The sequence below is a fragment of the Rattus rattus genome, chromosome 10, assembly GCF_011064425.1.
Source record: "Rattus rattus isolate New Zealand chromosome 10, Rrattus_CSIRO_v1, whole genome shotgun sequence".
Taxonomy (NCBI): domain Eukaryota; kingdom Metazoa; phylum Chordata; class Mammalia; order Rodentia; family Muridae; genus Rattus; species Rattus rattus.
Window position 1 is genome coordinate 49,905,542 of NC_046163.1, and position 26,592 is coordinate 49,932,133.

Here is a 26,592-nt window from a genome sequence, read left to right on the forward strand (position 1 = left end):
GGTGACTGAGAACAAAACACACGACGGGAGAAGTTCTGAAGATGACCCACAGGACCAACACCAGGCGACACTGCCCACAGGGCTGCACGGCCACCAGAGAACTGTGCCCCAGCAGCTGCACGCTGTGGGAAGACGGTGAAAAGCAGATCGGCCTCTTGTTTTCTCTCTTTCCCTGGAGTTGCAGTACGGGGTGGTTCTCCGCTTGCCGAGAGGCAGAGAGTGGCGTCCTCTTCGGCCCACTCTCTGCTTCCCAGTGCAGCTCAGGGCACTACTGTACCGACTCAGGGAGGGTGCTGACCACGTGGGTCGTCTCTGTGGCTGTGGGAGGGGAACCGAAGAAGGTGCTGGTTTGGTTTCTCTGATGATCTCGGAGATACGGGGGAACCGAGGAGCTTTTGATGTGGAGGATCCTGGTGTCCATGACCTGACAGTCAATCTGCATCATTACTTCATAATCCTGCCCATTGATCACGTTATCTGCAGAGGAGTAGACACAGGCGTCAGGAGAGCATTCCGGGTGGAAGCTATCAATGCACTTCCACGGCTACACAGGAGCCTTATCATCTCTACCCCTGTGTGCCAACACGTCCTGCGCTTTCCTCAGTTTAATTCCCCGAAGGTCTTCATTGGTTCAGTAGGGCTGTGCCCTTCCCCCCACCTGTGGAGACTGATACACAAGACACGGGAGAGCAGGGAGAAACCCCATCGTCCCAACACTGGATTCCACTGAAATTGCCCGCACTTTGTACATTAGCTGCCTCATCTGAGAACGCTGGACTTCACAGATTTCCTCTATGACTCAGTCTCAAACCCGATCATTTCTTTCTTACTCTTACTTCCCTCCTCCTCTCTTCCCATCCCCCCTCATTTCACTACTTATCTACTCGCACCCTCAGGTTCCCCAACAGGTACCCTAGTACCATTGTCACCCAATCTTCTGGGGACAAGGGACGTATACAGTGAACACGACCAGCATCCAAGAATGCTGGGATGTCTTCTGAACACCAAAACGTGGGCAGAAGGAGGTGACTTAAAGCTTAAGGGCAGAGAAGGAAATGAACATTAAATCAGGGAGCCATTTCAAGTCCCAGAGAGCTATGACCAGAGAACCTTTCAACGACATATCATGGCTAAACTAAGATGCTATCTTGGGCTTTTTCTGTTGCTGGGATGAAAGACCCTGACAAAGGAAACCGAGGAAAGGATGAGCTTATTTTGGCCTCTCCATCATGGAGAAGAAGCCAAGATGGCAGAAGCTTGAAGCAGCTGCTCACCTCACATCCACTGACAGGAACCGGACGGAGGTGGATACATGCTGCCGCCCAGCCCCTGCTCTCCATTCCCATGGCTGAGGAGTCAGCCAAGGATAACTCCATCACCCACTGTGCCATCCTGCCTCTAGTAAAGCAATCAAGAAACCCCCCACACGCTTGCCCGAAGGCTTATCTCCCAGGTCATTCTAGATCCTGTCCAGTTATCAATTAGCACTAACTGTTCCAAATGTCAAAAGTGTAAAGCTAAGAAACAATATTAGAAAATGTTGATGCATGTACAATGGCGACATTTAGAATAACATTAGATTTGTTAGCAAACTTAGAAGCCAAGAAAGCACAGAAAGGTATACTTCAAGCCCTAACCATAGCTAACTGCCAAGCAAAATCACTGTGCCCAGTAAGTTATCTCTTGACATTTCAAGATAAGCACACACCAGAGTAAACATGATAAAGAAGCTGGCACTGCGGAAATCACACAAACACTATTCACAGTGGAAGGAGAAGGACAGGTTTAGCCATGGACCAAAGGAGAGCTGAGAAGCCATCCATTATGCATCATAGGATGCTAGTAAACCCCTGATACTAACGGGAGGGAATAGTAACTACCAACAATTCTAAAGGCCAGACCAACTGCTAAAGCCACCACTGGAAATAGCCAGCCTCTCTAAATTATAAGCTTAAAAGCAATAACCTCAACTGACCATTGGCTGACTAGATTAAAAAACAAACTTATTTATTTCCTGTCTCCAAGAAATAGCTTACTGGCAAAGTTATCCATAAACTAAAGAGTCAAAGGTAGAAGCAACCTTCTCAGCAAACAGCAACAGGCTGGCAGGGCTCCAAACAAAACCTACTCAGAAGAATAATCCCAGGATGCAGGACAGAGGGGACACATTGGCGATCAGACATCAGAACAAAGATGATTTCATTTCAGGGATGCAAGGCCGGTTCAGCATACGCAGATCAGTAAGTGTAACACTGCACGTAAGTAGACTTAAAGAGAGAAAAAAATAATCGCCGCCATACACACTGAAGAGGCATCTGGCAAAGTTCTATATGTCTTCAAGGTAGCTTAAAGGAACCAGGAGCAGACCAAACATATAAAGGCAACATACAGCAAACCTATAGCCAACATAAACATTAGGGAGTGTTTCCTAAAATCTCGAAGGACATTCAAGAGAATCCTCAAAGTTAGCTAGAGCAAGAAGAGAAGAAATAAAAGGGATATAAAGAGCAAAGTATGAAGTCAACTGACCCTATTTTCAGATAACACCATTCTATACATAAAGAACCCAAGGTTTCACTTCTTAAGGTACACTGAAGCCTGGAAACACTCCTGAATCTGTATTTTCAGCAAAGTGGCAGAACACAAAACCATTATGTTAAAAAAAAATCAGTAGTTTTCCTACATACCAACAATTAATTTGCCAAGAAAGAAATTAGAATCAATTATTCCATTCAAAACCAGCCTCGGTAACAAGACAATCTCTAGGATTATGTCTAACCAAGGAGGTAAAAGAACTCTACAGTGAAAATTTCAAGACACCAAAGAAAGAAACTAAAGATGCTAGACAACAGAAAGGCTCCCATGTTCACAGATGAACAGAACATTATGGAAATGGCCCAATCACCAAATGTGGGCTACAGATTCACTATGATTCCAAAATCTAAATAGCATTTTTTTACAGGACTAGAAAAAATAACCTAAAATTCATAGGAAAACCACAAAAGAGCCTGACTAGTTAAAACACTCCTAAGCAGGAAGAACAATGTCAGGTATCATAGTATCTGACTTCATATTATGCCACAGAGCCACAGTGGCCACAGCATGTCCTGGGACAGAAACAGACACACAGACCAATGGGGCAAATAAAGGACCCAGAAATCAGCCCATGGAGCTTGGGACACCGTTTTTGGCAAGAGTATTTAAAAAAAAATACATTGGAAACAAGATACTCTTCGAAACCTGTTTTCTACATGCAGAAGGATAAAATTTGATCCCTATCTCTTACCTTAAACAGCAAATAATAACAACAGATCAGTTTAAAATATATCAAAGACCTTACTTAATATAAAATATGACAAGCCAGGTGTGGTGGCACATGCCTTTAGTCCCAGCACTTGGAGGCAAGGTAGGAGTTCAAGGTCAGCCTGGTCTATAAAGTGAGTTCCAGGATAGTTAGGGTTGTCACACAGAGAAACCCTGTCTCAAAAAACAAAACAAACAGACGAGAAGCTGAACCTGCTAGAGGAAAACCACTTCGGGACACAGACGTAGTACGAACTTCCTGAAAGTGGTCCATCATGGGGAGTTGACAAATGGCACTATGCCTCCAAAGGGTTTCTGAGTCCCACACAGAGGCGCTCGCTGTTGAACTGCTCAGTCACTAACATGGCAACCATTGGATAAATCACAGTGATGTACACAATGGAAGTTTACTTAGCCATGAAGGAAAGTGAGATCAGGGCATTTTCAGGAAAACGGATGCAATTACAAATTGTTATGTGAGTTAAAGTAACCCACACTCAGAAAGACAAGTGCTGCATGCTTTCTTTCATATATATAAGATTTTAACTATATGTGGTGTGTGTGTGTGTGTGTGTGTCTGTGTGTCTGTGTGTGTGTACATGTCATGAAACTAGAAGAGCCATGAAAGTAGAAACGGGTCTTAAGGAGAGAGGGAAAGAGTAACAGAATACATATAACTTGAGAGTTGTAGGGCTGAGAAAAGGAAGAGGAAGAGGAAGAGGAAGAAGACAGGTAGCAGGGACAGGAGATGTGAGGTAAAGGAACAGGAATGACAGAAACAAAGAATGTATAAAACACTATTAAAAAAAACCAATACTGCATACACTTTCTGTAAAATACTGAAAGTACTAGTTATGGTTTTTAAGTAACAGCTGGATTCCTTTCAAAGCTAGTGCCACATCAGATCGTGTGCAGACACCGTGTCCTGTATACTTTTCACACAGTGAACTGCATTTTTAAAGCTACTGGATCAGAGGGTTTAGAGCAGTACAGAGGAGAGAAGAGCACAGGGAAGAATGTTTAACCCTTATTTTGCCTTTCAACGACAGAAGGAACTGTGAAAGGGACCATCTAAGTGAATGGTCAGGAGGGTTAGCCCTCTTCACCTGTGTCATCTAAGAATGTATTTATGTATTTAATATGGATGGGTGTTTTATCTGCATGTACATCTACATGCCAGAAGAGAGAGAGAGAGAGAGCATCAGGTCCCATGGGACTAACAGTTACAGACAGTGTGAGCTACCAATGTGGTTGCTAGGAATTAAACTCAGGACCTCTGAAAGAGCAGCCAGTGCCAGTGCTCTAACCACTGAACCATTCTGCCAGCCCCGTCAGTGAAGTTTCTAATCCCATTAGATTCTCCAAACTGTGAACTTAACAGTGGAGAAGGAAGAAACCACAGCATCCGATACTTATGCACTTCCTTAGGGATCACTAGATCACTACTACAGCAGGGCAACATACATCTCCAGAGTGCCTGTCCCATGTCAACGAGACAAGGGCAGATCTATGTGCTTAGATCTTACAGATGGTGGTATCTGCTGGAAGGAACACAGGCTCCCGCTAAGTGTATACCCAGGGTAACTGCCATGGACTTAAATATCTGCATCACTTTAATGATGTGTGTCTGAGCACACACGATATGACGCACGCGTATACGCAGGTGTGCAGCAGGTGCCCAAAGAGGACTGGATTCCCTGGAGACTGTGAGCCACCTGACGTGGGTGCTGGAAACCAAACTCCAGTCCTCTGGAAAGGCAGCAAGTGCTCTCCGCCATCGAGTCACCGCTGCAGCCTCCATTATCCTGAATCTAAGACACCGGATACACAGCTACTCCCTCCGTGCTTCTAAGAGGATGGGAGACTTTTATTTTAGGACAGAGCCAAATTACTCCCTTATTTGTAATGTGGGTGGTCATTTTCCAACTTGTAGTAAATGAAATGATGAGAGAATTATAAACAGATAATATTTCTCAAGCCCAGCTGAATAATCACGGCACTACCCCAGAAGCTCAGGAACTTGGAAGGCTGCAGTCGACGTGGCATCTGCTTGTGCATTTTCATCCGTGAGTCTGGAGCTGCGTCTCGGGGAGAGCCTGGTTTCATCCTGCCTTTCTGTTTATTAAGATCGTGCCAGGCCAAACAGCAATTTTTACATTTGAATACTTTTCAGTGACAAAGAGCTCAGATTAAAAGTAATTTTTCCTGTCCTATTACCCTGTCTTTGAACTTTTTTTACACTATACAAGTCAAGCACTTGGGAAGAAAACCCGAAGTTTGACATTTGATCTTCAGAGTCCATGATTTGTGTGGGGAAAGTGAGCACAGAGCTTGTCACAGAAGGTGGGAGAGCTGGAGACATCTAGTCTGGATGTCTGCAAAGGGGGATAATACACATGCTTCTATATGTTCTCTGAAACCACACAAAAAGGTTTGTTCTATGTTTTGGAAAACAAAGCCTATCAGATTCTTAATGGGGTAAAAAAAGAAAACATGAGAAAAATCTAATGACCTGCTAATTTTGCAGTGTATGGTACATTTCTTCTATTTTACGTCCAAGAAAAAATATCCCTGGTTTGACCTCAGTCATCTGTCCCAGGGCGTCAAACATTTGCACTGATGATTAAGGTTGCCTTTCACTCCTGTACGTGTCTTTGATTACAAATGAAGTTAGTCTTCTTTGCAGCCGCAGCAGAGAGGAAGCACAGCTGGCCGCTGCTGTGCTCTAACCCCGTCTTTAAGGCCATTGCTATAGCAGCTTAACATCACCTTTCCAAGACACGCCTTCACGCAACGGCTTTCAAGTGATTTATCTTTATACAGGTCCACTTGAATGTCTAGAAGTTAGCCAGTGTTTCTCACTGAACTGTTTTCCAGAAAGTACAAGATGGAAGGCATTCTGCTAATGTATTTGGAATCATTTCACTTAGAACATGTGACCACGTTCAGATTTCAAGGCACCACACCAGTCATTTCCTTTTGGAACCACAGTCCCTGTGTGCATCCTCCTGTGTATGAGTGCACACACACGCATGCGCTGCAGCACAGAAGACCAAATAATGGAAAACACATGTCAGAGACCTGAAATATATATTACTAAATATTTTGGGGGGTTAACTCAGAATCCAGATGACAGTTTAAGAACAGGACTGGGCTCTCTAATATAGTTTAAGCCACCTGTAGAAGACATTAGGTCTGCATACCTGCTGCAGTTTAAATTGATAACTAGAGTTCCTGGACACCTTAAATATCAAGGAGAGATGAAAAGCTTAGAAATATAAGCTTAGATGCTTTGAAGGAAAACTAAAGCAGCAAATTGGACTCCAAAGCTAGCAGCTCCTAGCTATGCCTGAAATGGTATTGTTATGTGAAGCGCAACCAGGAGGCTCGGGATGGCTCTGGCCTAGGTGACTTTACAGTATATTCTGTCCATTACTCCCTTCTGGTGGTGACAAGTACTAGGTAGGCCATGGTAATTGGGAGCAATGCTAGAAGGCCATATCAGATCTAGATAGTAAGTGAAGGCAGTAGAATTGAAGAAGCCCTTTTCCAAAACAATCTGTATACATTTTTTAGTATTCATACTTAATGGCAATTAAGAGTCATAATTGGGCTGGAGAGATGGCTTAGTGGTTAAGAGCGCTGACTGCTCTTCCAGAGGTCCCGAGTTCAAATCCCAGCAACCACATGGTGGCTCACAACCATCTGTAATGAGATCTGATGCCCTCTTCTGGTGTGTCTGAAGACAGCTACAATGAGTGTACTTATATATAATAAATTAATTAATTAATTAAAAAAGTCATAATATTGCCAACATCTCTAAAGATTAGAGACTATAACATTGGTCTGTTCTAGAAGATCTTAGAAAGGATTTTTTGCAGGTTTCATATTACCCAGTTGGATATTACCTCAACCAGTCATTACTGAAGTCTGAATTGCTACAACTGAAGAGGACAGATTAAGAAACAGGCTCTTGGTAACGCCTTGGGAAGTAAGGTGTCCCTCTGCAGCCCAGACGAGCCTTGAACTCAAGGCATTGCTCCTGCTTTACCTTTCCAGTGCTGAGCTTACAGGTGTGAGCCACCATGGAGGCTTCAGGGTAACTTCATCTGCTTAAGTCTCAGCAGCACTGGCCCGTAGGCGTCTGTGTACAGCGGGCATCCAGGACAGCGGGAGCTTTAGCACTTTCTGCCATGATGGCAGATGAGGTTCCTGCTACTCCCTTAAGAGCTTGAGCTCTGTCACCAGGTGAGCACCTCTGGGAAGGACAGACCTCCAACTGATGCCAACAATTTGCCCCTCAGTGAGAATCCAACAATCAAAGCAGGCCCTGGGGGAGGCTCTGGGGACTGGGGCTGATTTAAACTGGCGTGAGAGACAACAGGGTTAGGACATGAGCAGCTGAGACACAGCACACGCTTTAAAGACGACGTCTCCACTGTTAATGCGAAGGGCTCTGCTAAGAGAAAGTCATGGGTTTCCTGATGACAGGGAGCATGGTAAACCTTAGGTTAAGGAATTCAGAATCAACTTACGTAAAAATACCTAAAAGCTTTTCCCCACTCCAAATTTATATTTAATTTAAAAAGAAAAAAAAATGAACTAAAGAAAAGAAAGAGAAAGAAAGGAAAGGAGGGAGGGAGGGAGGGAGAGCGAGAGCGAGAGCGAGAGCGAGAGCGAGAGCGAGAGAGAGAGAGAGAGAGAGACAGAGAGAGAGAGAGAGAGAGAGAGAGAGAGAACAAACCACATTTATCCGGGAAAACAGGACAGACAAGAAGCGTCACTAATGTGAAGGTTCTGGGTTTATGCTTCTACCAACAGAGACGTGGAAATGTCCATCCTGTGTGCTGGGCCTTTTGAAACAGAGAATGAGACGGCACTGATCCAAGTCTGGAAAATGCACAAACTGGGTATTTTATGTTTAAAATCCATCAGGCAAATCAAAAGGGAAAGAGATGAAAGGCAGCAGGCGGAGTGCTGGAATGTGTTCTGAACGCTCGGAAGGAAGGGACCGGGAAGCCAGGAAAGGTGTCTGAACACTGAGGGTGGAAAAATTCCAGGCAATGTGGAATTCTGAACAGCTTGTAAACACACAGTAACTGAATTAGGCACAGTATGCCAAGGGGCTAGTGGATGCTAGATGACTAACACAAAAACCAGAGCCCTGGCTGTAAATAGAGCTAAATATCCAAAAATTTACATAAAGTTTAATTTTTAAGAGTGACAAGGCTTACCTAGTACTTGGTTAGGAAGAGTAGATAAGGAAGGGTTCTAAAGGACTTAGGTGTTGTTTGTGTGTGTGAGTGTTGACCTGTATGTCTGCACTATGTGTTGCAGTGCCCACTGACTGCAGCAAACACAGGAACTTCAATGTACTGCCCATTGCTAGTGTTCTCACTTCTCCCTCCATAGGGGAATCCCTTCTCTGCCATTTTGACCCACTCGGATTCTCTCTCTGGTCCAACTCTAATAATCCTGTACAGCCTACTTTGAGTACCAGCTTCCATGAGAACTCCAATGCTGACATTTGCCCTTATTTGCAATGTGTAAATGACCCATATTATTAAACCGTGTTAAGGTCATCACAGGAAAAAAAAAGATTAGGTTAAGAAATAGCTGAAGAAAACTGGGAATGGGGTAAAATTAAAGGGGATATGGGGCTCTTTCTCTTTCAGTTCCGGGCACTGCGGGAGCCAAGGGTTACCGTGCAGACATAGCCAAGTCCAAGAACCACACCACACACAACCAGTCCCGCAAATGGCACAGAAATGGCATCAAGAAACCCTGGTCATAAAGATACGAATCTCTTAAGGGGGTCGACCCCAAGTGTCTGAGGAACATGCGCTTTGCCAAGAAGCACAACAAGAAAGGCCTGAAGAAGATGCAGGCCAGCATGCCAAGGCCGTGAGTGCACGCGCAGAGGCCATCAAGGCCCTTGTGAAGCTTCAGGCCGTCAAGCCCAAGATGCCAAAGGGCTCCAGCCGCAAACTCACTCACCCCAAGCTTGGGAAGCCGATTCAAAGCTACATGGCCAAGGGTCGTAGGCTCTGCCAACCAAAGCCCAAGGTTCAAACCGAGTCAGAGGCCAAGTCTCCATCAAAGGCCCAGGCTGCAGCTCGAGCTCAGGCTCCCAACGGTGCCCAGGCCCCTGTGAAGGCCCCATGGAAAAGGCTCCTGCCAGTGTGAAGACAGACGGACGGCTGTGACACACCCACCTACACAGTATTGCAGATGACCAGTGTCCTATGCTGTTTTTACAAATAAACTTGAGACAAGAAAAAAGGTGGGGCATTTAGGGAGTGGGACTGGAGGCTCCCCACTGGTTGGCAGGAATACTGATTGAGCAGCTGTCCCTGCAGACGGCCACACAGCCAGTACTTCCAACATGGAGTATCTGGAGATGTAAGGATACATACGGGACAAAGAGTTCCCAGCAACTGTCACAGATGCTCTTTGCCAAAAGAAACTTGAAAGTTTCTCTGATGGGAAGATTTTATAATTGAGGATGTTCAAAGGCAGAGAAAAAATTGGGAGTGGGAGGATATCACACATTCAATTTTAACAAAACTAAAATTTGTTAAATAGTATAGGTTTTATGACCACTAGACAACAGGGATTTTGGATAGGAAAGGGTTTTGTCCTGTTTGATTAGAAATAACATCACAAAACATGTATAAAACATAAAACAGTGACTGTATAAGATCCACTGGACTTCATAGGACATCTTTAGTGGTCATGATATATTACTAGGCACAGGCAAAACAAACAAACACCCTGTTATTACTACATTAGTCTAAGCCCCATTATTATACTTTAATATATAGCATTTTCATATGTGCTTAATATACATTTCTAAGAACATAGTTGTTGACAATCTATTTAATAAATATTTCTATATGTAAACAATGATGACCTAATTGTTTGTTCTTAGAACAAACTCTTAAACAAGATATATTACGATTAGTTACTGTTTACATTTCTGAGACAATAACAGCTAAAACACAGACACCAAGTGCATCACCCCTTAGTTACAAAAGGCAAAGTAGATCTTAGGCAGTGCAGCCACAGAAGCCATTTTTAGAACTATTCTATCAGGTTAGGCCAGGCTAGGAATATTTTTCCTTAAAATTAGAAAAGTCAAGAATTGCTTATCATTTAAAAGAATCAAATCACTTTCAATATCAGAATCACTCACCATCAGAGGATATCCTGGGTAAACGGTGGGGACCCAGAACCAAGAAAGGACAGTTCCAAAACACCACCTCCAAGAGCCCACGCCACTCCTGTCAGGTGGCTCTTCTAATCACACCCTGTCCTGCACTCTTGAGGAATACTGCATGAATTTAACTGTTATTTTTTTTAAGCTGGAGTCTAATGGGTGAATAATGTGCCAATTCCTTTTCTTTTCATGTATTAACAGATACTAAGACTAATAATGTTCAGAAGACCTTCACTGTAAAACCCAGACCCTCTGTGATCATGATGATGGGGTAGAAGAGTAAAACTAGGGCCCCTTTCTTTCTGCCTTTCTTTCTTTCTTTCTTTCTTTCTTTCTTTCTTTCTTTCTTTCTTTCTTTCTTTCTTTCTGTCTGTCTGTCTGTCTGTCTGTCTGTCTATCTATCTATCTATCTATCTATCTATCTACCTAATCTATCTATCTATCTATCTATCTATCTATCTATCTATCTATCTATCTATCATCCATGTGACAAGCTGTTACTATGTAACCCTGGCTGGCCTGGAAATCACTATGCAGATGAAGCTAACCTTGAAATCATCGAGCTCTGCCTGCCTTGGTCTCCTGGGTGCTGTCATAAAAGGCAGACCCCACAATGCCCAGCCTCGTTTACTTGCATTAATAAAAGAAATCAATGAATGGGAATTTTATATTCTTTCCAGAATGTTGAAATGACCTGTATAATATTTCTGCCCACTATGTTGGGCAGGCATGACCTCTACAAGATCATTAATAAAGAATTCCAGAGCACAGTAAAGTCTTAAAAGATAATAAGGCCTAGTTCTTCTCAGCTTATCAAACATCTTGGCTTTTTTTATAATTCATAAAATAGAATGGCAACATGTTTGGGCTCCTTTTCTCCTTGGCTTCCTGAGGATCTGCTACTATCAGGAAATGACAGAAAATATCTGTACTAGAGAGTTCATGACCAACCACCTCAGAGGGAGGCAACCATCAATGGTTCCTTCCCTTTGGGAAGGCAGCAGTACTCAGGTCAGAAATTCAGGGAAAACTTGCCAAAAGTTGAAACCACGCCCGATACCGCCTTTATATTTGGATCCAGAATCCATTTCAGTAGTGACAAGACAACTAGTGTTGGTGTAATGTACAGAGAAAAATGAACCCAAGTATAGACCTTCACGACACAGCCTGAATGAGAAGAGCATGAAGAACATGGTGAGAGGAACTCGGAGAACAGAAAGGTGAGAAAGTCAGGGAGATGTCTCCAAGACTGTCCTGGCAAAATGTTATGTGGAGATTGAGTAACAGCTGAGGTAAAGATCACACAGTGATTTGATCAGCCATGAAGGTTCAAAATTCTGAGAGGACTAAGAAACTATAAAAATTTTCTTTTCATGTATTAACAGATACTAAGACTAATAATGTTCAGAAGACCTTCACTGTAAAACCCAGACCCTCTGTGATCATGATGATGGGGTAGAAGAGTAAAACTAGGGCCCCTTTCTTTCTTCCTCTCTTTCTTCCTTTCTTTCTTTCTTTCTTTCTTTCTTTCTTTCTTTCTTTCTTTCTTTCTTTCTTTCTATCTATCTATCTATCTATCTATCTATCTATCTATCTTATCTATCTATCTATCTATCTATCTATCTATCTATCTATCTACCTATCATCCATGTGACAAGCTGTTACTGTGTAACACACACACACACACACACACACACATATATATATATACATACATACATACATTTACATAATGATTCAGAAAAACTCACTCAAAAATAGAAACACCCATGAACAGGTTAAAATGAGATATTACAAATTTAGATAACCTCATTAATTTTGTTACAAACAGAAATATACAGGAAGCAGTTTATAAAACAGCAAATACTACTGTTCCTCATGCTTTTCTTTTATTTCTAAGATAAATGGTGTGTCATTCCCTTTCATGGCTGGCTAGGTATACAGCCTCTCGGAGCACATGGACAGATCTGGAGGGTGGCATCTGGCAAACTCCTGAGGTTTCTCAGAAATATGGTGGGCTTAACTACAAAGACAGTAGTTAAGGAGGAGTCAGACTAAGTCAGCTTCCTGAGGACAGGCATTTTTGTCCCTGCTGAATCCTTACTATACAGAAACAATACATTATTGGACATAAACACTTATTGGAATACATAAATGTGTGGAAATAACCCCAAAGGAAGCCGGCATAGAGTGTAAGCTCTAAGTTGAAATGAGTACTTCGAGAACTGTGCTAAGCATAAATGAAAGAAGCCACCTCAAGTATATATCTTAGAGATTCAGTTTTGTACATGTGCATATTATGTTTGGATATGTGTGTGAGCACATGTCTGTGTCATACATATGAAGATCAGGGACAAACTCAGGTCTTGTTTCTCAGGAATCATCTCCTTTTACTTTTGAAACAGGATCTCTCACTGGCCTGGAGCTTCCCAAGCAAGATGGCTAGCTGTCCAGTGAGCCTCAGAGTCCTGCCTGTATGCACCTAAGCTAACATGCACGCCCCGTCATGCTCAGCTTTTTTAATATATCTGAAGATGCACACATTTTTCATGTTGAATGGCAAGCATTGAACTGAGTGAGCGATTTCCCAACCCCAGTTTTTAACTGGACAATCCCTTCCTCTTTGGAGCAAAAGCACAATTAAGAACAGGGTAGAGGCTGGTTCACAAGTCAGCATCTGTAACATTATTTGCTATTCTGAATCTTTTATTCCACTGGCATGTCAGAAATCTCCAATCTGAATTAAATTTGAGCATGCTTTAAAAATCCAGACCATGAATGCCCACATGTATTTAATTCCCTCGGTTCCTTACAACTGACGGACAACTTTATGTAAGCCAAACCAAGCACACGGGTCTCCAGAAAATGTCTGTGTTTCTATGTCCCCTACTGTTCTGCAACATACACCCCTTCGTGCAGGCAAGTCTTATTAACAAGTGGCAAGGCAAGCTGGATATGTGTGTTGTAATTCTAGAACCTCAGAGGCTGAGGCAGAAGAGTCAAGGTTTCCAGGACAACCTGGACTAAATACTAAGTCCCTCTCTTTAAAAACAAACAAAGCAACAATAATCTGTAAATCCAAATAGCATGCTGAGCTCTGAGATGACTAATACAATTCTCCAATCCCATTCTTACTGAAATGCAGATAAGTACGGAGTCACTTAGGGTTTTTCTTTTAACATTTAAAGAGCACTCATTTGATTTGCATTTCCCTGGTGACTAAGATGTTGAAGAGATTCTGTCTTCCACCTGTTAGAATGGCTAAGATCAAACACTCAAGCAACAGCTCATGCTGGTGATCTCAAGTTGGCCCAAGGAAGGATGCTTGAATCTCAGTGAGAAGGGGAAATAATTAGACATTGGTAGTGGATGTGGGAGACGGGGTGGGGAGGGAGGGAGGGAGGGAGGGGGAGGGAGGGGGAGAAAGAGAGGGGGAGAAAGAGAGGGGGAGAGAGAGAGAGAGAGGACTGGAAGCAGATGGGGATGGGGAGCCTCTCTGGGACGAGCTAGAAACCTGGGACAATGGGATCACTCAGCAATTGCTGCCTTCTTTCTCCCTGCACATCTAGTAGGCAGGAACAATTGTGGGTCTAAGGTTTTGTGTCTGGGTTGGTGTCCCCATCCCTCCATTGCTGAGCATTCCCATTGTCCTAGGTTTCTGGCCAATTTTAGATTCACAATGAGAGAGAGCCTTCCTCTGACACTATTCATGATATTCTGCTGTATTTGCTGACAGAAGCCTAGCATAATTGCCATCTGAGAGGCTTCACCCAGCAGCTGATGGAAACAGATGCAGAGACCCACAGACAAACATTAGACAGAGCTTGGGGAATCACATGGAAGATGGGAAGAAGAACTGAAGGAGATAAAGAGGTCAAGGACACTACAAGAAAACCTACAGAATCAACTAACCTGGATCCACAGGGGCTCACAGAGACTAAAACACCAACCAGAGAGTATGCATGGGACAGACCTAGGCTCTCTACACATACGTCAGATGTACAGCCTGATCTTCATGTGGGGTCCCTAACAGCAGCAGCACTGGCTGGCTCTGACTCTGTTGCCTGCCGCTGGGTCCCTTCCCCCTAACTGGGCCGCCTTGTCTAGCCACAACAGAAGATGTTCCTGGTCTACCTGATAAGTCAAGGAGGATTGATTCCCATGGGAGCCTCAGCTTCTCTGAAGAGAAAGGGAGGGAGCTTTTGGAGAGGGGAGGTGAGAGAGAGGGGGACTGGGAGGAGAGGAAGGGAAGCTGTGATTAGAATGCAAACTTAATTACATTTTAATTGATTAATTAAAAACCACTGTATTTATCCAGTATAACAGGCAGGGTTTTTAACTCTTAAAAGTTATCAGCTAAGTAGATTCCCCTTTCCGGCAGAGACAACTGGTGATTGTCTGGTCTGTTCGATGGCTGGAGCCCGCTATGGCATTTCCAGAGCTCACTCCTGCAGATGAAATAACCAGAAAACAACCCATTCTGGAAAAGACGAGAGAGAATTCTCTTCTTCTACAACTAGAAAGCAGGATAGTGGAGCACAACAGCGACGGCCTCCATGGAGCTCAGGTAAGTCCAGGAGGCCACTGACCAAAGCTAGAAGAGGCAAGCACTAAGGAAAACTAAGGCACAGTGCCAACACCCCATACCAGAGAGTTAGGAGTGCCTGCGTAAAACCTTCTCTCTGATAAATGATTTATGATTATGGAGTGGTTTTGATCTCTATAAAAACAAAGCAAATCAGAAAACACGTTCCTATTTATATGAATTTTGATACATACTGTGTAAAATACAAACAGCCTCATTCATGATTTATAACAATGCTGCTTCCTTAAGAAAATATGGTTTTTTTAGCTAATATAAAGTGGCATATAGACATCTTTCTATTTGTGGAGATAATATCATCCTTTGAGCCCCCAAATTCTTGTTCACAGGTTGGGTAGACTCTCATCTTAGTGTTTCTAGGGTTACTTTGAGCCTTTTCTGTTTGCTTCTCTAGAAGCGAAACTCAACTTCTGAGTAAGAATCTTACTTAGTGCCTGCTTGGTACTTGACCACTGGCATTCCAATTCCCTTGACTGGCCTTCAGTAAGTCTTATACAGTGAGTCCCTCCTCTCTCATGTCTCCTCACAGTAATCACAGTCACTGATGCTTCCTGAGTCCCCTTCCCCTTGGCTGAAATTCCTAATCTCTTCCCCCAACTGCAGGGCCCCATTTATGAAGATCCCTATATCCCTGGCCACTGCCATCACAGAATAGTCTCCCTCAGCAAGTGGCAGGAATAACATTTTCTTTAACATTGTTAGTTGCTGCTATTTCTTCTGTTTCTCTCAGAAAAAGGAGGAGGAGGAGGAGGAGAAGAAGGAGAAGAAGAGGGAGAAGAGGGAGGGAAAGAAGGAGAAGGAGGAGGAGAGGAGAGAGGAGAAGAAGGAGGAGGAGGGAGAAAAGAGGGGGAGAAGAAGAAGGAGAAGGAGGAGAAGAAGAGGAGGAGAAGGAGGAGGAGGAGAAGAAGAAAGAGGAGGAGGAGAAGGAGAAGGAGGAGGAGGAGGAGGAGAAGGAGAAGGAGGATGGGGAGGGGGAAGAGGAGGAGGAGAAGGAGGAGGAGGAGGAAGGAGCAGCAGCAGCGGCAATATTTGAAACCAAATCCTGGTGTATATCACTGCTGGCAAGAAGCCATGCAGCATTTTAAAAAGTTAGAAGCACGTTGTTATTAAATGCTCTGATTGGTAGATGTCCGCCTGATCCTCTGAGGAAGCAGGGAGAAAGCAGAGGCACAGAGTGTCCAGGAATAAAGTCCAATCTCTGCCTCTCCTTTGTTTTATAAATGTCAATAACAGAAGTCAAAAAAACTTGTTGGTTTGTTGGGTTTTTAGGACAAGTGCTGTCACATTGTAAGTTATATATGGAATTGAAACCCGGCATCATTGAGTAATGTGACGTTCCAGTGTTCCAGTCAGCTGTGAAAACAACAGGTCATAGCTGAAAAAAAGAAGCTGGGTCTGCTCCATTCCCCAGGTCCTTGTGGAATGTATTCCACACAGTCCGAGAAGAGCTGCAAGGCCAAGTTCTCAGAGGTTCCTGGTGGTAACTAGGAATCATCAACATTAAGATTTTTAAAAATAAAATCAAGGATGTCAGTTACAGAGGATCTAACACTCTCTCTGACCTCCTTGGATATACGCATGTGGTATATATATATACACACACAGACAAAACACTTTACAAATAAATCTAAAATTAAATAAAAAAACATAGGTAGGAGACACCAGTAACGTACTCATAAAAGCAGATGGCTGAGGACTCAGATGTCAAGGCAGAATCAGGGTGAAGTGACGTTAGCAGGATGTCTAGTCCGTGTGGCATTTACCAATGCACACGCAAGCATGGAACGGGTTCAAATGTTTACATAACAGTTACTATCTTCAAGTAATTTGCTATCAGGTTCTTAGGATAAATATATAGGGGGTTGAGAAGGACTAATAACATTTCACAGGATGGGATATTGCAGAAGATTATCCCATCTAACAGAAATTACTGAACTTATTTTAAGGATTTTATTTATTGCTGGTTTTGGGGATAATTACAGGTCTTGTAGTGAAAAGTGTTTCTAGAATGAGTGGACAAAGAATTGAGTGGCATTTCTGAAGGATAGAAACTCTTTAAGGACCTGGATTTTATTCTCTCTCAAGGAAATTTCTGACAAAGAAATTAACCAGGCTGGGATGTCAACATTGCATTTAGCCATATTTGCCCAAATTTGTGCACAGTCGGGAAGCCAATGGTCTGGCTATGGTGCACGCTCTTAATTGAGAGTGGCAAGGGATGCAGAGACATGATGTAGACATGCTTCCGTTCTTGATCCAGACAGGCCTGTTACCGCATGACTTTCCTGGCCTGCTTTCCGGCTTGTCTGGCCTGTGGGTAACCCAGAGGAAGCAATGCCTGGAGGCAAAGCAGGCTGCATGAGCTCAGACATCCTCAGTATAAAATAGCTATGCAAAAAAGTCTGTATTTTGTACATGAGAAGGGAAGGAAGACTCAAGCACATGGTGACTGAGGGAAGCTACGGGATACCCATGTCTATCACCAGAATAAGCTGAACACCTTATACACAGAATTAGCCGAGTTATAAAGAAAACTAAGCACTTCCCACATTCTTGTGATGATTCAAGTTAAATTGTGCCAGTTTTAGAAATGACACATGCTCTCATTTTAGACCTTAGGAACCAGGCCCACACATTCTTCAGGTTTATTTTAAGTTCTGTAATTCATTCTCATTATTATTGTTTCTTAGAGATAGTCCAAAGAAGGGCTGGCCTCTGTCCTCCATAGTATAGTAAGTGAGGAACAACTGCTTAGATATAAATCACCTAAAAAGTATTCACGATTAACTGGGTTTTATTTATATTATCTTTTTTTTTTTTTTTTCAGAGCTAAGGACCGAACCCAGGGCCTTGGGCTTGCTAGGCGAGCGCTCTACCACTGAGCTAAATCCCCTACCCCTTATATTATCATTTAAATCTTTTTCTTGATGTTAGCCTATGAGACTCCAAAGTGAAGAAGCAAGGAATGTGGACCAGAGGACTAGGGTTACTAAACTCATACACTTCCATAGTTTTAAGGAAAGGCTTCTTTAATCTTCCACTTTCTAGTCTACTTTCATTCATTAAATATTTACTGAATCACTATTGGGCCAAGCCAAGTCTAGGTGTTTGAACTGAAAGGGGAAAAGCCCCCAGTTTCCTCTCACAGACTTCGCATTCTAATGGTGAGAGTAGATATTATTACCTGTGTAATAAGAGAAGCTAATAGTTTGAAAACAATGGGCAACTAGAGGTAAAAGGAGGGCATGGGATGGCACAGGCCACACTGGAAGCTCAGAAAGCCATGCAGAGTAAGTCACTGGGAGGAATTTTTTGGTTAGGGTCTACAGAACTGAGAAAGACAACCACGCATGTTGGGAAAGTCCAGCACAAGGACCCTGCGGCCGAGCACGCTGGGGATCTGAGTGATAAGGAGGTCATGCAGACAGAGTCCTTTACTGAGAGGCAAAGGGAGGGTCTGAGAGGGGCTCAGGCTTGGACCTATGATGACACTCTGACTGACAGCTTATTTATTTGAAGATACAGGCTAGCAAGTTACATTTGTGAAGTTCTTAAGAATTAACTGGGATGGTATCTATGGAAGTTTCCAGAATGTTATAGGACATAAAATCTGAGGACTGGTAGCACGTGGAGTTGGTGTGGCAGCGTGGGAACGCCAGGCTTTACAGTCAGTTGTGGATCTAAAGGCTCTCTCTGTTCCCAGCCAGCAAATGTCTGTAACTGTAACTGTGACAGAGCAATCCCCAACTACATGGCTGTTTCAAGCACCTACGGCAGCAAGCAACACATACTTCTCAACACGGCAAGGAGTGAACCGTGCCTGTGCATCCCAGGGCCCAGGCAGCAGCTCTGAGCAGCAGTGATGCTGGGATCTAACCTGCCCTGTTTCCCCTGCCTCCCCTGCCTCCCACTCTGTGGAGGGGATCAAGGCAGTGTCCACTGTTCACAGCTGACAAGGACCGCTGCTTCCCTGGGGCGATGAGAACACCTGCAACATCACTGTGCTCAAACGGACTGCAGGGCTCCTACGGCTCACACACAGCAGAAACAATCCAGGGAACCGGCTACGCTGGAAGCCAACAGATCTATCTGTCTGTCCTGAAAACAGTGTCCAGAAACTTTTTGTTAATTCAGTCACAGATAAAGGAGGAGGAGGTGGAGGGAAATGGGAGGTGGGGAAAAAGAACAGGGGAGGAGAGGAGAGGAGAGGTGGGGTAGGAGGACACTAACTTGTGGCAACAGCAGCAGATCTCTTATCACACAGTAGAAACATTTTCAAAGAGAAAACAGTGTATTAAAGCATTAAGTTTCTTAAGTCCTCAGTTAGTGTTACAAAAACACTAAAACTTGGAAAGTTTCCTATCTCTCATTTTTAAAGCAAATTTTCCCAATCAGCTTCTTGAATCTTAGTCTTTTAAAAACCTGAATCCTTGACATTTTTTTTTGGGTTTCTTCAGTGAAAACCCTGGGCTCCTCTGTATTAAGCATCTGGATCCATAGCACAGTGTATATAAGTTATAGTTAAGAGCATAATATATATGGGTTATGGTTAACAGCATAGAGTATATGGGTTATAGTTAAGAGCATAGTGTATATGGGTTATGGTTAACAGCATAGAGTATATAGGTTATAGTTAAAAGCATAGTGTATATGGGTTATGGTTAACAGCATAGAGTATATAGGTTATAGTTAAAAGCATAGTGTATATGTGTTATGGTTAACAGCATAGAGTATATAGGTTATAGTTAAAAGCATAGTGTATGATCAGACCCCAGAAACTCTGGGAACTTCCCATTCCTCCTCTGGACACAGTCTTGGAGGTTCTAGGAACTTCCCACAGTTAACTAACTTTGAGACCCTGCCCCAGTCTTACAAGTATCCCCTAACATTCAGGCCAGTTTTCATCCTTTTCTCAAACTGGGGCTGCCTAATGCAGTAGGATAAGATTCTCCACCAGTTCTGCCTGACATTTGAAATTCAAACCAATTTCTTTCTTTTTTATTCACATTATACCCCAAAGACAGCCCCCTTCCTCCTCTCTTCCTAGTTCCACCTGCACAAATCCCTACACCCATTACCTCCTCTGCTTCTCCTTAGAGTAGGGGAGCCTCCCTTGGGTGCCATCCCACCCTGGGACATCTAATTCAAGAAAGACTAGGTATACCCTCTCCCATTGAGGCCCAACCAGGCAGTTCAGGTAGGGGGAAAGAGAATGGCAGGAACAGAGATCAAGACAGCCTCTGTTAGGAGACCCACATGAAGACCAAACTATAGGGGGTCTAGATGCAGCTCTTGCATGCTTCCCTGGCAGCAGCACAGCCCATGGTCATAGATATGGCTTCAGGCAGCATCACAGATCACAGACATGGCCTTCAGTGGCACACATTTGGGGAGCCCTAGTACTGCCATGAGAGGCAGTCTGTGTAGCCAAAGGCCATGAGAGCAGTGTGTGCAGCAAAGAGAATTTTATCTAGGTTTAGTCTATATATAGGAACTTTCTCCAAGAAGAGCTTTGTTCAAGGAAGTGTTTATAAGTTGGACCTACAGAAATAAACTTTGAGCCTTGATCAGAAAAAAAAAAAAAAAAAAAGTATAGTGTATATGGGTAGTGGTTACATAGAGTATATAGGTTATAGTTAAAAGCATAGTGTATATGGGTTATGGTTAACAGCATAGAGTATATAGGTTATAGTTAAAAGCATAGTGTATATGGGTTATGGTTAACAGCATAGAGTATATGGGTTATAGTTAAAAGCATAGTGTATATGGGTTATGGTTAACAGCATAGAGTATATAGGTTATAGTTAAAAGCATAGTGTATATGGGTTATGGTTAACAGCATAGAGAATATGAGTTATAGTTAACAGCATAGCGTATATGGGTTGTGGTTAACAGCATAGAGAATATGAGTTGTAGTTAACAGCATAGTGTATATGGGTTGTAGTTAGTCTCTACAGAAGTCAAACTACTGCCTGAAAACTAGGTTGGTTTATGACTTAGAAAGTGTAGACCGGGGGTTGGGGATTTAGCTCAGCGGTAGAGCGCTTGCCTAGCAAACACAAGGCCCTGGGTTCGGTCCCCAGCTCCGAAAAAAAGAAAAAAAAAAAAAAGAAAGAAAGAAAGTGTAGACCATAAATTTCTTCAAAGAGTCTCCTTTCCTTGGGGTGGGGGAATAAAAGACTTCAAAGTAGAGAAGGCAACCAAGGGCACCTCACTGCGTCCCCAGACCAACAGTGACTTGTTCCTCTCATACCATTAGTTCACCCACTCAAAATACACACAAACACACAAGCACCTTCCTCTGCAGCTGGGCATCCCAATGCCTAGACAGGCAAAGTACAGTCACCACGTGGGGTCTTGCACTAAGATATTACACAACCACTAAACAGCTACAAATATGTTTCATTTAATCTTTATTTTGAAAGCAGTGATTAAAATTCCCAATTTGATATAACTCAGCCTATTCAATTAATAGGGTCTTAGAAATGAGTATTCCCCCCAGATTTTTAAGGCAACAGGTATGTTCTTCCAAAGAAAGTGTGTTCCTATGATCAATATGATTCAATTACATAAATATTTATACAGCAGCTGTTACATGCTAGGGAGTGTGCTGGGTGTTGAAGAAACAGAGATGAGTAAGACCTGGCCCCCAATCAAAGCATTTGCCATCTAGTAAAACAGGCAGCTATGTAAACACACAGCAGGCCTAAGTGTAGATGGGAAGGAGCGTGGGGCAGGGAGACCAAGGAGGCGGGTGCCTACCCTGACGATGGGGGTGGTAGAAAGGTGAGCAGAAGGTTTTCTGAAGGAGTTCACTGAAGCCTGACTTAGAAGGATTCTTTTGAGCTGGGGAAATTCTGAAGTGGCTAAGTAGAGGAAACACATCACGTCTGGGTGGTACACTGTGTGAGGTGCTGCTAAAGAACCAAGCATGAGGTGGGAAGGGGTCGATAAGGCAAGGAGGGGAGAAGAGACGTCCATAGGGCATAGGATGAGTCCTGGTGGCAGTGGGGAGACACTGAAGGCCTCCAGAGAAGTGAGACATGGGAGGAAATAGAATTTGTTGGAATGGTAAACAGATGAGTCAGCCCCACATTTTACGTGTTCTAATTTATTTCCTCAGGAGCTAAGAGTTCTGTTGACTCATATCTGACAGTTAAGATAAAAGCACAGAAGAATATTCCCACAGAAGTCTAGTGTATAAAGTAGAGCCCAGTTGATACGAGATGCACACGCTGTTAATAGTTTCAGTTCGTCTAAGAAAAGCCTGCCCAATGTAAAAAGTAGAATCTGTAAGCCAGGCTTGTAGGTCAACACGATGGTACAGCCTACAGAATGTTCAGAAGTGGGCTGTTTGGAAAGGTTCTGGAGAAGCAGAGGATTAGGAAGGATTACTGAAGAATTTGCTACATTTCCTACACTGCTTTCAATCTGTACACTGATTTTTACTGGAACTAACTTTGGTCACACTACCGAGGAACAGCCATGCACACTGCTGTGGTCGTGTACGCTCAGGAATCACTGCAACTAGACACACAGAAGCCATAAACTACTGTATGAGAAGGAAGCATAACGGCTTATAGTAATGAGTGGGAAGGCTTCTAAAAACAGGAAGGACCAACACACACTGTCAATTTAATCCTTAAAACGGCCTTTATAATGGTCGAGCATGGTGGCACATTCCTTTAATCCCAGCTCTCAGGAGGCAGAGGGACATGGAGTTCTGTGAGTTCAAGGCTATCCTGGTCTACATAGTGAGTCCAGGCCAGCCACAGCTACATAGCAAGACCCTATCTCAACAACAACAAAATAAAGTTGGGCATTATCAAAACAACCAAACCAAACCAAAACCTTATGAGGTTCGTAGTAGAGGCCTCTTATTACTACATCACAAATCTGAGTGTCAGGTGTTCATGTAGCTATGAAGACGAAGCATCGGATTTGACCTTAGGTCTGTCTCTGAATGCTTCCCCAGAACAGCAAGCTCTGTGACCTTTAAAGAAGAGGTAGCAGGGCTGGAGAAATGGCTCAGAGGTTAAGAGCACTGTCTGCTCTTCCAGAGGTCCTGAGTTCAATTCCCAGCAACCACATGGTGGCTCACAACCACCTATAATCAGGTCTGGTGCCCTCTTCTGGCCTGTAGTTGCATACATGCAGGCAGAAAGCTGTATGATGTATACATAATAAGTAAATAAATTTATAAAAAAAGAAGAAGAAGAAGAAGAAGAGGTAGCAGGGTTCGGAGATTTGGCTCAGCTGTTAAGGGCACTGACTATTTTCCCAGAGGACCTAGGTTTGATTCTCAGCACCCACATGTCAGATCACAATCGACTGTAACAAGAAGATCCAACAAACACCCTCTCTGGCCTCCTCAGATGACAGACACACATGGTTCTCAGACATACATGTAGGCAAAACATCCACACATAAACTAAAGATAAGAAAAAAAAAAGTCTGTGGTGAAGGGGGAAGAGGTAACAATTGAAACGTGGTAAATAGCAATATCTCCTTTGGGTTCAGAAAGACGTTATAGATTGATTAGAATTTCCCTTATTTGGGGCTGGAGATGTGGCTTATCAGTTAAGAGTACTTGCTGCACTTGCATAGGATCAGGGTTCAGTTCCTAACAGCTATGTGGAGGTTCACACCCATAACCACCTATAACTTCAGTTCCAGGGGTTCCACTGTTCTTCTCTGGCTTCACCAGGCACTGCACCCACAAGACTATGCAGGTGCCTGCAGACAATACACTCATACACATGCAATGAAAATGCTAACGTTCCTCATATTTTAAGAAGTCTCTTTGCAGCTGTTCTTCCTTCTCTCTTGCTAGGTGATGAACAGGAGGGTGCTCAAGTTCTCCACTGAGGTAATGGTGGCTGAGAGCAATGGGAGCGAAGGGCTGGGATATAATTAAGCCCTACTCTGAGAGAAAAGTCTCAAACTCTGCATATTCAGGCCACGGCGCCATTTATGGCATCTATCTTGGAGTCCACTTGAACATGCATGTTTCTCTCTGGATATTTTCATTTGTTAGGACAGCTTTTCAAACTATTTTGGTACACATTTTAATGATTCGGCCCTTTAGCCTATAGTACATGCTAGTCAATATAATTTTAACAGTGCTTCTTCAAAATCCAGCATCATTTAAACATTTTTTCTCACTTTCTTTGGACAGCTTCACATAGCCATAAAAGGTCATTTCACCATTTACTCTCTGATCTTCCTCCCAGGAACCCTTCTTTTCCCACCCAGCCTTGCACAATGCAGGTATGTGCACACTTACATACATGATAATTACAGCTGCTGGTGTGAGCATAGGTGCAGCTCCAGAAATCCTCCACCCCAAACGTGATGGTTTCTTTAATGTGACCCAACAAACTTAATTATGGTTTCTTACATGAGCATAGGTCATGTTAAGACATTCTCTTGTGATTAATATGGAATAAAGAAGATTCTGTTTAGTTAGATACCTATTTATCTTTGTGAGAATTTCATCTGTATGTCTTTCTTGACAACTGAGTGCAGTATCTATAAGATTTCCTTGATAAAGTACTTTTAAAAAATTCCTAGTACTTAGGAGAGTAAGGCAAGGAGACTATAAGTTGAAGGCCAGTATGAGACTATAGAGCCAGTTGGAGGCCATCCTTGGCTATATAGATTAAGTGGGGGGTTAAAAAAAACCTATCTACTCTAAAAATATCTTAAAGTAGGGGGAAAGTAATATTATTTGGGGGAGGAATCTTCCTGGGAGTGATCAGTACAGAGTGCTGCTCCAGGAAAAACGAGAGTGTATGGGAGCTGGTCACGACTCTCGCTCAGGAAAACGTGGGTTAGGGTAGGAGTAGGCTTTAGTGGTCCCAGTGGCAGAATGACCTCACACTTTAGAACACCAAGACCGATACGTATCAACTGTCACCAAACCTGCTGTCACCAAACAATTGTTCTTTGTACAACCTTGTAAAGCATGTTTTCTTTTTGTCTAGTATTTACTTTCATAGAAGGACCAACTAAATCAAACCTGAGGAAAACAAATTCATTAATTTAGTAGACTGGATATTCCAGGTTAGCTTATCCACAACAGCATCTCTATGGTTCCTGAGACATTCCAGCATAAAGAGGTGAATAAAACATAGGTGTGAAAGAAAAATCTCCAGAAAATCTATTCCAGAAAAAAACATGGTTCTAGAGGAATGCCTAGGCCCTGAGTAAGCTACAGAGACAAGCGGGGGAGCAAGGCGATGTCAGAGCAGCAGTGAGTACTGACATCAGAGCTGCAGTGAGTACTGACATCAGAGCAGCAGTGAGTACTGACATCAGAGCTGCAGTGAGTACTGACATCAGAGCAGCACTGACTGACATCAGAGCTGCAGTGAGTACTGACATCAGAGCTGCAGTGAGTACTGACATCAGAGCTGCAGTGAGTACTGACTGACATCAGAGCTGCAGTGAGTACTGACATCAGAGCTGCAGTGAGTACTGACATCAGAGCTGCAGTGAGTACTGACGTGAGCTTTGAAAGAGCCATGGGACTTCTCTACCCAAAGGTGGAGGCAGGAAAAGGGGGAGTTTATAAATATCACAGAAAATACAAAGAAAAACAGTTAAGTTAAACAGACTAATAGGCAGATGTTTGCAAGTTAGTCCTCACACACACCTCCCCTCTGCTAAACAGATGGAATCCCAAAGTAACCAAGGAAATAACCATACTTAACAACCAAGGAATGTCAAATGTACTCATGACAGAAACATTTTTCAAGAGCAAGTCTCCAAGGAAGAGACAATAAAATGGATAAGACAATATGTAAATAGCTGAATAGATCCTTTTAAAGTGAGGCAAATTCAATAGTTATCAGAAAATGTGGTTTTAGAAATTACTTCCCACCTTCTGTTGTATCTTGTGTTCTGGGGAAGTAGGGTACACCATCCTGACCTGTCTTTGAATCTGATAATTATCAATTTACATGTTAATGAATGTGAAAGCTTTTCACCATCTAAACGCCATGTTATAGCTTGCATCTAAAAGGTCTCCAAAGACCTTTTGTTGAAGCTTTCATTTTTAGCCAATGGTACTATTAGGGGTCCTTGAAATCTTTAGGGGGAAGCTAATGGGAGGAAGTGATGTCACTTGCCCTTGTCCTAGAAAGGGATGCTTGGAACTCGGTATCTTCCTCTGCCAACTGGCTGCCATGCAGTGAGCATCTTCCTTCACACACCCGCCATGATGCGACGCTTTAGAACAGGCCAAGGCCTGTAATCATGAGCTAGAGTAAACATTTACTCCTTTTGTGTTGATCATCTCAGGCATTTTGTCATAGCAAGAGGAAGATGACTGTGTCTTCTACATGGTCTGCAGATCAATCTTTTTCAAACATCATTATATTTCTTGCATTTACTGGTCCTTGCTTTACTGTGACAGGTGGCAATAGAATGCCACTTTATAGTAGAGACAGTAGAGAGGAAATGA

At 43.1% G+C, this 26,592-nt stretch overlaps 1 protein-coding gene across 1 annotated transcript in view; it reads right to left on the reverse strand.

Moving 5' to 3' along the window:
• Window positions 1-239: 239 nt before the first annotated feature.
• Atf6 (activating transcription factor 6) overlaps window positions 240-26,592 on the reverse strand; it is a 154,435-nt gene continuing 128,082 nt past the window's right edge. The window contains 1 exon segment of the mRNA XM_032914594.1: window positions 240-477. Coding sequence (XP_032770485.1) covers window positions 269-477 — 209 coding nt within the window. The 3' untranslated portion in view covers window positions 240-268.